Here is a 12,171-nt window from a genome sequence, read left to right on the forward strand (position 1 = left end):
AATTTGATTTATTCTGTACTTAACTGTGGTTGACAGGGAACAAAATGCTTTAAAGACAGGAGAGTTAATTCCTGAGTCACTTTAATAAGTAAGGTTCGATTCTTTCCCTTTGTCTTAAAGGGGAACTGCAACTTTCTCAGATTTGACACATTAAGGTATATGTACAGGTTTTGGGGAGAGCCACCTATGTGAAAAAGTAGTATAAAGCATTTTGTGGCTCCAGAGGAAGCTGCACAATTGCCTCTAGTGATGTCACTCAGTGGCTGAATTGCATTGTGGGTAATGTAGGCATTGGGTTTTGAAAAGATACGAGAGAAAAGAAAGCGTGGAATAAACGGTGATATCTCTGGTTCTGCTGCCCATAATGAGTTCAACAGTGTTATAGGAGTGCAACGCTAGAGCGGTAGACTGCTTTTCAGAACCTGGCGCCTACATTACCCATGATGCACCTGCCATTGACATCACTGGAAGGCAGCTCATCTGATTACATGCAGCTTCCTCTGGAGCCTGAGAAGGCTTTACACTGGTGTTGTGTTTCCACGGATCTGTAAACAACCTTTAATTTGTAAAACTGGTGGAGTTATCCTTTAAGCCTTTACTGTGTGCTAAGCTAAGCTAAGCTAAGCTAACCACCTTGTTTTCTTTTGTGCCATACTTAACAAGGACATGGAGAATGGCGTTGGTCTCTCGCCTAACTCCCCAAAAGACGCCAAACAAGCATATTTACTAGAATTACTCATTGAAACTTCTCTTGAATTCAACCATAACCAAATTTGTATTCACCTCCATCGTTTTAGTTGTATCTGTTGAGGCAGTTGTTGTTGTGTTTGTGATTTGAGTGTACTGCTGAATGAACACTGAATATAAAGAGAAAAGGGGCAGTCAAACGAACATAAATATCCTGTGATTGCCAGTCACGCTCGTCAAATTGCTAGTCAGCTGTAATTTTTGCGACTTTTGAACATCTACCTTCCCATTAGTCGACCTTTGGTATAACAGCAGATGACTGTGATTAGTCATCTATTCATCAAATCCTCTGAAACACGAACACCGGCCTGAACTGTGCGTCACAGAAAGAAAACGAGCAGCGTGACATCTGATAGAAAGTGCTAAGAACCTATTATTCTTTTATTGGAATTTCACTTACATGATTATTTGCTTTTTATTTTTTTTCTTTTAACAATAGATTTACAAAATAATAGACCGAACAATACTGTTTTCTCAAAATAGCAAACTAACTGAATACTGAGGAAATAAATAACTTTCTTTTTTTCTTTTTTTTTTTTTTTCAAGCAGATTTCTAGCAACACCGAGGGGGTCGACGTCTTTAAGCATACACACTTAACCACCGACCGCGTCATTCGTTACTGGAGCAGACTCAACATCATGTACAACAGAAGGACACACACACTCACACACACACACACAAACTCACACACACTACCACACAGAGCAGGCAGTTTCTTGTGTGCATCTATAACAAAACAACGACAAAAAAAAAAGCTTGTTTTTAAAACTATTTCGTTACATGCATGTTCATTTCCACAGCGAACAGGGGCAAAGAGAAGGGAGGAGGAGGAGGAGGAGGAGGAGGAGGAGGGATACTGACGCTGCAGCTCCACAGGCTTCACAACAATACATTCCCTTGCATAGATTCTTGTGTTTGTGGAATGGACTGGAAATCATTCCCCTGTTGATTCCTTAAAACTGAAACCGATCGAAGTGGAATGGTTGGAAAATTGGGGAGCAGCTGTCAGATGTTGAAGACCCTCGATCCGCTTTGGAAGACGGCGGACGGGTTGGGAGGGAGCTTGGTCCTTACCAGATGTTCCTGAGACACAGGAGAGAGAGACAGAGAGAGAAAAGATAAGCAGGTGTAACAGCAGCCGCTTTTAAACTGATCACACAGATGAAACCGGAGAGGTGCGGTTGCTCACACCGGACCCATGAAATGAGAGGAGACTGGCCCGGGCTGTGCCGTCAGAAAGCATCAGGTCTGCTACTTCCTGCTTAGTGCTGCTCAGTTCTGCTTATGGCAGCTGTTTTCTCAAGCGCATGACCAGAATCCATCAGAGCTGCGGCGAATAAATAAAAAAAAAAAAAAAAAGTCGCCCGTGTTCTGTAGCAATTACCGGATCTGTCAATGAAAAAATTTCAATTTACTCGCCCAGCTGTGGCTGCTTTTATCAGACCTCTGCAGAGATTGACGGCCTGCTGAATGTGGCCGTGCGGCGCTGTGGGTGGCGGGGAAGGCAGTACATGTTGTTCGGCAAGTCAGAGTGGTGAGTGAGTGTGTGTTCACCTCCTCCCACACACACACACACACAGGCTTTCGTGCTCTGTGTAGCAGCCAGGTCTGCCTCGCTCCTAAATTAGATTGGTGCCAAAGAAGACTGCAACCCGATGCAACACTTTAACAGATAATCCATCAGATGGTGCTCACTAAGCCGCCCCAGCCCCCCTCCGTCCGCCTCCCTTTCATTCTCCATCACGCGCTGGATCTCTCTCCTCATTTTCCCCCCCCAACCTGCTTTTTCCCTCTTTCCACTGCTCTTAATTCAATCGTCTCGTCTGCCACAGTCCTGCCAACTTGGCACAGGTCTCCCCCCTCTGTGGTCCCGGGCAGCGTGGGAAAAGGGAAGAGGTCCAAGTGAAGGGAGAGAGAGAGAAAAGCGGGAGGGGGGAGAAAAGCCTGGCTTGGATGGATGTTAGAATAAAAGGGGGGGAATAAAGAGAAAACAATGGACGGAGGGATGAAGGAGGCAGCAGCAGGAGAGGGTTTAGAAAGTGCACAGTTATTTTAGATGGCAGTTTTAAAGAAGTGGCACATTTATATAATGAATAAAAATGTGTAAAGACATAATTAATAGTTCTATTCAGTGTTGGACATGAATGCCAAATACAACTTTAAATATTCTGCTAATTGTAACTTGAAATAGCCACAGCCATGGCTAGTTTATGAGACAGTTGACATGTGAAAGGCCTCCCCACCTCGATCAGCCGCATCATTAAAACCACTGATGGGTGAAGAGGACAACATTCGCCATCTTGTCACAATGCAAAGCTCTGTTGGACAACATTTGTTCCTGGCATTCACGTGGATAATTCACACAAATACTAACCCAAGATCGCACACTCATGACGAAGGCACTCCCCGATGACAGTTCCTCGCCCAGCAGGATAACACACCCTGTCACACCGCAAAAACCATCGGCCCGAGGAACTTGACAAAGAGACGAAGGCGCCAACATGGCCTCCAAGTTCCTCAGATCCCAATATGATCGAACGTCAGACACCAGACACCACCGGTCACCCCCAGAGGTCCTGTTTACATGCCTCGATCAGAGCCAAGTCCAATAACACAGCAGGGCATTCATTGATCGGATTTGTTGCAGCATGTCCCACAGATGCTCGATCTGATCGGGATCTGGGGAAGTTGGATTCCAGGCCGACACCTTGTGCTCTTTATCACATTCTTTGGGCCATTCATGAGCATTGGTGTATCAAAGTGACATCAACATGAATGCCAGGACCCAACAGAGCTTTTGATTGTAATGAGGTGATTATTCACTTGACGAGTGGTTCTAATGTTATGGCTGATCGGTCTTTGTGGTAGTTTTGTGCCTCTTAGTGGTTGTTATGTGTCTCTTTGTGGTTGTTTTGTATCTTTTAGTGGTTGTTTTGTATCTCTTAGTGGTTGTTTTGTGTCTCTTTGTGGTTGTTTTGTATCTCTTAGTGGTTTTTTGTATCTTTTAGTGGTTTTTTGTATCTTTTAGTGGTTGTTTTGTATCTCTTTGTGGTTGTTTTGTGTCTCTTTGTGGTTGTTTTGTATCTCTTTGTGGTTGTTTTGTACCTCTTTGTGGTAGTTTTGTGCCTCTTAGTGGTTGTTATGTGTCTCTTTGTGGTTGTTTTGTATCTTTTAGTGGTTGTTTTGTATCTCTTAGTGGTTTTTTGTATCTTTTAGTTGTTGTTTTGTATCTCTTTGTGGTTGTTTTGTTTCTCTTTGTGGTTGTTTTGTATCTCTTTGTGGTTGTTTTGTACCTCTTTGTGGTTGTTTTGTATCTCTTTGTGGTTGCTTTGTGTCTCTTAGTGGTTGTTTTGTATCTTTTAGTGTTTTTTTGTATCTCTTTGTGGTTGTTTTGTGTCTCTTTGTGGTTGTTTTGTATCTCTTTGTGGTTGTTTTGTATCTCTTTGTGGTTGCTTTGTGTCTCTTAGTGGTTGTTTTGTATCTCTTTGTGGTTGCTTTGTGTCTCTTAGTGGTCATTTTGTGTCTCATTGTGGTTATTGGTGTAGTGGAACGGTCAATTTTTTGTCCACACGAGGAAATAACAAATTTGAATCCTAATCCGGTTAAAACTCATATCCATCTTAAGCACTTGAAGATCCAATAATCACTAAAGCGCTTGTCATGCAAGAGGGCCAAAACAACAACGACAAGAACACGAACAGAATCGTCAAAGGTAACATATTGACACTTAAGGTGTGCTGACTGATTCACAACTTCAACCTAGTGCTTTGAATTACATGAATACAAAAATGTTCCACCGACAGACGCCGGTTGTCTTCGCGAATGCCTTTTTTTTGTCATCATCTCCTTGTGCTCGTTTTGCATTCTGTTGTCTTTTTTTGTGTCTCCTTGTGGTCGCTTCGGTTGTCTGACTGACTTCACAACAAGAAACTCTACTGTGACTTTAGACAGAGGCTCTGGGCCTGCAGTCAGTACGCCTGTCCGCGATGCATCCATGTCCACATTACGCGTTTGTTTAATTACAATCCATGTACTAAAGGTGTGTGTGTGTTTTGAGATTTATTTTCTATCGTAGTGAGTACCACTGTGACTAATTTCCTTTAATGTCAGGCAAATCTTTATATTCAATGTGCTCTTATTGTACCGCTTGGTTTTGATGCAGTACTGCCCCTAAGTCCCCCCCCCCCCCCCCAAATTCTCATGCTAGAAACAATAAAGTAACCTTAATTTCAACCAGGTTTCTTACAAGCCTACTACCCTCTGACTCTGGTAGAGGGGTCACCTGGACCCCCCCTCTGTTCCCGCTCCTGGGTAAGCAGAGACAGAGGAGCACATTTTAGGCTGCATTGTCTCTGCAGGCTCTTTGTGCTCTTCATGCAGTTTAAAGCCGTTGTGCGCAGCGTTTCCATCCCTCTACTGTGCGTCTGATGTCGCTGCCATATTAAAACACAGCGCTGTCAAACATTGTGTTCAGAAGTTTATCAGGGTTTGCCCGTGAACTCTTAATGCACGATCCCAAAAAATTCTCAGGGGTGGGGGGGGGGGCTGCTGCCTCTAAGCTGACTATAAAACAACCAAGAATTCGCCACAACTCAGAGTTTCCTGCTGAGGTTTCCACTCTGCATGCTCAATGTGTTCCCCTGTTCAGCGGTTTTGTCTTGCTCATCCCTGACACACTCTCCGGATTAAACAGCCCCCGTCCCTCGCAAATCTGTTAGCCTTGTGTTGCGCTTGGCAGGCCTGATTCCTAACACACGCACACACACACACACACACACACTGTGCTGAGAGTTCAGGGCTGCGCTCATTTAGGCCGGACAAGCGAGACGAGCCGGGTTTAAGGTTTAACACAGGTTCATTCTCTCGTCTGACAACCTCTCAGTGGGATGGTTTCAGTCAGGTTTGCGAGTTCAGTGGGTTCGAGAAAACACGTCGCTCTCTCTCTCTCTCTCTCGGTTGTTCTAATCGGTCAATTGTCTGCTACGTGTCATACAATTAGAGCCGTCGTTTATCTGTTGAGATGGATTTGATGCGTTAAAGGTGGCGGTGGTGGTGGAGGAAGGGAGGGGGGCCACACACTCTGACAGATTGATTTGAGCACTAATGACAATTTCACGGCCGCCCGACTCCTTTATCATCAGGAGCGGATTGATTTTTGATTTCAGCAGCTTAAAATGTGACTCAGCTATCGAATCTTTTTAATGAAAAGATGCAGTCGGACCCTGGGACGCGTCGTCCGCTGGCGATAGCGCACTCTGGTATGTTTTACCGAGTGGCGTCGCAAACCGAGAATGCCCTCGGAGAGAAAATACCAGCGGAGGGCCCCTGACCCAGTGTAATGCAGGCTGGAGTGGGACGTGTAATGCTTGGTCGGACACCTCTGCAGGGGGCTGGTGAGTCAATAAATGAGTTGGCAGAGAGTGGGACGGCGGTGACCGGGGTGGATTATCTAAGATCAACTCGATTTGCTGCCGGGCTGGTTTGTGTCGCACTGGCAGATAGATGGTATAGTTGGGGAAAAAAAAAAACTCTTATGTGTGTGTTATATGCGACTGCAGCGCACAGTCCCTGCACCCGAAAACACACTGCCGGCAGCACATCCCTCCTTAATGTGCCGTGAACTCTCACTCCAACTGGGCCAGCGTTATTAATAGAGCCCGCGTCCTGCCATTGACATCTCTCACTCCGACCTCCATCGGCATCGCCCAGGAGTCTGAGGGACACGGCTGCCTAACAAGAGCAGCCATTATTCAGAGAATTATGCAAATAACCAGAAGGTAATTTTTTTTTCCACTCATGCATTAATCACTTCATACTCAAACGTCTGAAGTTGTGCGACTGAGGGAAGACACGCACAGGCCCGCAGAAATACTGAGGTCAAGAGTTCAGTCCGCCCTCTGCTAGAAAAGTGTGTCACCAAAGTAAAAGCAGAAAAAAAATCATTTGAGACATTTTACATTTGAACTATTCTCCAAACGTAGACTCCCAGGCAGGCGCCAATAATGACAGCTGAAATCCAAAATGCAAACAACTAAAGGCAGGCAAAGAAAAGTCCGAGGAGAGCACGTGAGAGGAATACGAAGCTGAAGATAAACCGGAGGCCACGGAGAACAAAGTGGGAACACGGAGTACAAAAACTAGACGAACCAACGAAGAGCAAAGAAAGACAAAGACAGAAAGTGGAAAGTAAATTATGACACATCAACGCGCTGAACTAAAGCCGAGGACCGTGAGACTGCATGTTCCCAACGTGATCGTCCCTTGAAAACCATTTCAGCTTCTCACAACTAAGAGTAATCAGATTTTAAACAACTGATTCTAAAAATACTTCAGTTTAATCCACTAAAGCAGAAACGCAACCATCCCCATCCTCCTGAAACGACTGAACACAGAGGTCATCAGTTTCCACAATGGCATCCGCGACCCTGCGAACACATCTTATCACACATTTCCCAGTCCTTTCAAACACCTTCCAGTGTGACATTTACTGGGGCAGCAGACACACAAAACCAGCCTGACCCGTTCCAGCCCAAAAAAAAAACCAGCCCTAGCTCTCCGCTGCCAGATGGCACCGAGGGCTGTGGGCGGGGAGGAGGGATGGCACTAAATCTCTGGAGATTCCCAAAAAACTCTCTCACTTACTGTCACGCAACAGCTGACCTGAGCAACAAGCACCCAGGGAAAGGGGAAAAGCAGGGGCGTGTCCCCTCACCCAGTTTATCCCACCATAATCTGGAACGACCTGACTGAATTTGTCGCAGCTTTCCTGAGCAAATCCTCTCTCGCCTTGTTTCGGAGTTAGTTCTGCGTGGACCAGACTGTGAAAATCTGGTTCTTTGTGTGCCCGTCTCATTGTGTCTGGGAGCAGAAGGGAATCTGGGACAAAATGTAAAACAATGTGTTGTTTTTTTTAGTTGGTGTTCGCCACACTGCTCGAGCTGGAATAAACGAATAGTCACATGATTTAACATTAAGTATGTTAATATTATAAGTAGTGTTTCCCTGTAGTTCCCTGTAACTTCTGACCCTATCTTTATTTGATTCTATTTGGCTTTTTGGTTTATTAAAGAGCAAATGTCCTTTTAGGTTTGTGTCGTTTCTTTAATACTGCAAAGACATCGCGTTTGTGTGTTTGTCCACTGAGATAGACATGTGACAGTGAAGCAGATGACTACAAAACAAGAGTCTGACATTGAGAACAAAAACAAAGAAATTCATAATTGTATTTTGGGTTACTAATAGAACAGGTTTACACCCTTTAATGCTCAAAAAACACATCCGTTTTCTCCTACTGTCCAGTGCTGCAGCTCTGTATCCCCCCTCCGTCTGAAACGCTCCTGTCTCTTTAAGGCCCCTCCCTCCTGAAGACCCCGTCTGCTCCTATTGGTCAGCTCACAGACGCCTGAGCCAGCACCGGCTACAGCAGAGCAGCTGTGCTAAATCAATTCTTCTGTGCCAAACTAGCCGCTGGGCAGGAATTATGCAAATGTGTGACGTCGCAAAGTCACTGAATTAAATGCGGGACCACTGACGAGGCGTTTGGGAGCAGTGTTTTCTGTGGGAGAGAGGAGCTTCTGTAGCTGTGGTTGGACATTTTAACTTACTACATGCACAAAGATCAGTATAAAACCCAAATGCATAATCGGAGATTATATTTCTTGTGTATGGGAATGTAAAAAAAGGTGATGTTAAGATCAATTACCTTAAATAAATGAAATATAATATGGATATAATATTTATATGGAGAAGTGTATGTCTAAGATTTTATGGTTGGAATGCAAAGTATGTCTGAACAAGCACTGATTTCATATTTAGTAGAAATAATTTCCTCTTCCAGTGCAGCCACGGTCAGAGATTATTTTAAAAAACAACATCAACATATTCGTCAACATGTTTTATTATCTGCCCAAATTGGAGCACAGTTGGAAGAATCACCCATTTTTCGTTCTCATCAAGCACCAGCTCTATTCAGGTCAAAGTAATGAGCGTAGCACCAGCAGAGTGTTACCTAACGCAGTACATGGCCTGTTTTAAACAGCTGGGTCACTTTGAGCTGCTTAGGGACAGAATGCTGTATCACTTTTCTGAGACGGCCCAACAGCAGCGGGCCACCGGGGAGATGAGTGAAGATGACTTTCAGGGGGAGCGTGCTGCAGTTTAAACCTGCTGCTCCTCCAGTGACCTCGTTGAACTCACTGCTGGTTGGGTATGTTTTAGCGGCGACACAACATTGCTTACCTCTCCCTTGGTCGTTCCGCTGATCTCAGCCCTCTCGGGTGGGATGCTCTGCTGGAGGCCGGAGGGGCTCGGTGTGCTGCCGGCCTGCAGGGCGGTGGGGACGGGCTGGGGGACGGCAGCAGGTTGTATGTAGGTGCTGGCGGATGGGATGATGTGCTCCCCCTGATGCGGCCCTATGGACCTCTGGGCGTCCCCGCTGTAGGCGGCCTGGTAGCTGGTCTCACGTGGGACTTTTGTGGCCTCCGTCCCCGGACTGGAGTACTGAGCTGGAGGGTTTCTCCTCGCACTCTTGGCCGGTCTCGCCCCCGTCCACGGCCTGTACTCGTGCCTGGAGGAAGACAGATGCATCAGTAGGCTGACAGGCCCTCTGTGGATTAGATCCAGTGGGCTGGAGGTTTTGTATCAGAAGTGTTTCTGATGTGATGCCTTGGGTGCAGTGTGGATGGTGGATAAGAATGGTGTTGACTGCATCTATGATTACAGCATCAGCCGCGACTGAACTGAAGGGACATTGAGCCTGTGGAGACGTCATGATGATGTCAGAGGGGTCATCTCAAGACACTTCACATCCGAGGGTGTAGAGTTCAAAAGATAGATACTTCTACTTTGCATTATTTGAATTGTGTTGGAGCTTGAGTGGGAAATGTATTAATATTTCATAAGACTATTGTCTTTTGAATACTGTCATACATCGTCTTTTCCAGGTATAAAAGGCTGTATTACAGTAAAATTAAGTAACTTTCTGAACGTACCAGACTGTTCTACTTGCTTTTACACACTTAGTCATTCTATCAACATTACTGATGATTATTTATCCAAAAATTCAGCGTGTTAATATTCTGTGAAGGTACCAATTGTCATCCTCTAAACTAATGTCACAATATCGAGGTGTTCGGTCAAAAACATTTTGATATTTGAGTTAATCGCCCAGTCCCAGCACTTAGCAAGTACTTCAGACGAGAGTTCAAAATATTGGGATCTATATTGTGCATCACGATATCATTGTGAGAAGGGATGTGAAGATAAAAAACACTCACAAACAGCTGATCATGATGAATCTTATTACTGGGATTATCGCGAATCGAGATCGAGAAGAACGATCTTATTTTTGTGTCTGGATTTTTTGGCCTTAGTGAAACGTCTAAGCCCGTCAACAGGGCTGAAGGCACGACTTGCACATTGTTCCCTTCACAAAAACAGGTTAAATCTGATGTGAGTAAATACTGTAGTTTCCAAACTAAAGTATGACGGTGAGATGAGGTTACCACCATTTATTTATCCTTTATTTGTGTGGGAGCACCTTGTGATTTATGATTGCTTATTTAAAACTCTCATCTGTGATGCAATAAAACTCTTTGTTTCCTGATATCTGAGCCTCTATATTGATCCTTACTTACACCCACATCAAATCTAAATCACTACAACACCCCTTTAAATACATAATACCAACACCACCTGGAGGTATGGACCATCCAGAGGATCAAATCTGATTAAAAGTTACACTTATTTTATTTTTTTCTCTAATTTTCCTGTAACTCTGAGCAGTTTAGCTTCTCAGGGCCTCTGAAATCGATTCAGATCAATCAGTCTGACAAGGGATGATCACCCTTTGGTAGCTCTCATATCACATCTCATCATCTGAGAGAGAGAGAGAGAGAGAGAGAGAGAGAGAAGGGGGATGGTAAGGTAAAGATTTTTTTTCTCTTTGGAGGCTCCACAAGCCAAAAAAGGTTGACAACCACACACACACGCACGCACACATACACACCTAAAACAAAACGCACAAATAAAAATCCAACAGTCATACTTGAGCTCTCACACACACTTTGATGAAACCCAATCTCCATGCAGGCTCTCTGTGTCTGGAAGTCAGTGAACTATGAATACAAAGCGTGTGATGAGATGTGATCAGGCTTCAGCATCAGCACCAGCTCTCTGTGGACTGGAGAACACCAGCCACAGAGGACGACATGTACCTGTAGGAGCTGGTTTTCCTCTCCTCCATCCCCTGCTGCTCCCCCCACCTCTGCCCCCTGCCCCGCTCCTCTCTCTCCCCGGGGTGGTGACTGTTCACCGGGCTGTCCGACACACTGTCCGCCCTGCTGCCCCCGTTACTAATCCAAGGGAAGTTCTCCTTCCTGGGAATGGGCCAGGGTTTGAAATCCTGCTTGTACTGGGTGACGCTGGGGAAAGGCACTCCGGGCGGGTGGTAGTCCTCCCGGGGCTTGTAACTGGGCTCCTTCCGCGCCCTGAAGGACCCTCCTCGGGTCCCCGGGCCATCCGCGGGCGCATGAGGGGAGCCGGAGGCGGCGCGCTGCTCCGGGATGGAGTAGTGGTTCCCGGGCGCGCGCTCCGACGCGGAGACCTGTTTGGTGACGGACCGCACCTCATGCTCGGCGATGTCCGAGTAGTTCTGGATGGTGAGCGGGACGGACAGGTCCGATTTGTCGAACTGGTTCCAGAAGCGAGCCAGGCAGCACACTCTGCTGATGCACGGCCAAGCCATCCCCTCCTCTCCGGAAAACTGTTTGACTTGTGGAGGAGGAGGAGGAGGAGGAGGAGGAGGAGAAAAGAAATGAAAGAAAAAAGAAAGAAAGAGAAAAAGAAGAAGCAGTGGATGAAGAGGTTACATTCAGGCACACCGCCGCCCTCCCTCCGCGTCCGATTGCGGGAAGCTGAGGAAACACAGTGTCCGAGAGTCCATGTCAGCAGCGGAGATGAGCCGGTCTGTCGGGGACCGTCATTGAATATTCCTCTCACGTGGTCTGTGGTAGTGCCTCCACTATGCAGAGGAATCTGTGGCAAATTATTCTCCGCATCTCCAGCCGGATCCCCAGAGTCTGCAGCGATCTCATCGGAATCAAGAAAAAAAAAAAAAAAAAAAGAGAGAGAGAGAGAGAGAGAGAGAGAGAGAGAGAGAGAGAGAGAGAAGATCAGAAGAAATGTTCTTCTCTCCTCTCTACCATTTACAGCTTCACAGATTGTTTAAAGGCTTCTCCGCCGGGCACCACCACTGAGATTACTGCTGCTTAAACTGTTGCCACTATGCTGAGTGAGCGGGGTTACATAATTATGATGCAGCTCATACAGTAGATGTAGGTTCATCGTGTAGCAGAGCCATATGTTGCATCCACAGAAGACATTTTGAGTGACACAGTGGGGAAAAGTACAAGTGTGCTATAAAT

At 45.8% G+C, this 12,171-nt stretch overlaps 1 protein-coding gene across 1 annotated transcript; it reads right to left on the reverse strand.

Moving 5' to 3' along the window:
- Window positions 1-1,097: 1,097 nt before the first annotated feature.
- Window positions 1,098-12,056, reverse strand: map6d1 (MAP6 domain containing 1). The gene is made up of 3 exons (XM_030402989.1): window positions 10,963-12,056; window positions 8,987-9,314; window positions 1,098-1,831 (listed from the first exon to the last, which is right to left on the reverse strand). The coding sequence occupies exons 1-3, from the start codon at window positions 11,490-11,492 to the stop codon at window positions 1,754-1,756; spliced, it is 936 nt and encodes a 311-aa protein (XP_030258849.1). The 5' UTR covers window positions 11,493-12,056; the 3' UTR covers window positions 1,098-1,753.
- Window positions 12,057-12,171: the final 115 nt, after the last annotated feature.

This window comes from Sparus aurata, chromosome 21 (assembly GCF_900880675.1).
Source record: "Sparus aurata chromosome 21, fSpaAur1.1, whole genome shotgun sequence".
NCBI lineage: Eukaryota > Metazoa > Chordata > Actinopteri > Spariformes > Sparidae > Sparus > Sparus aurata.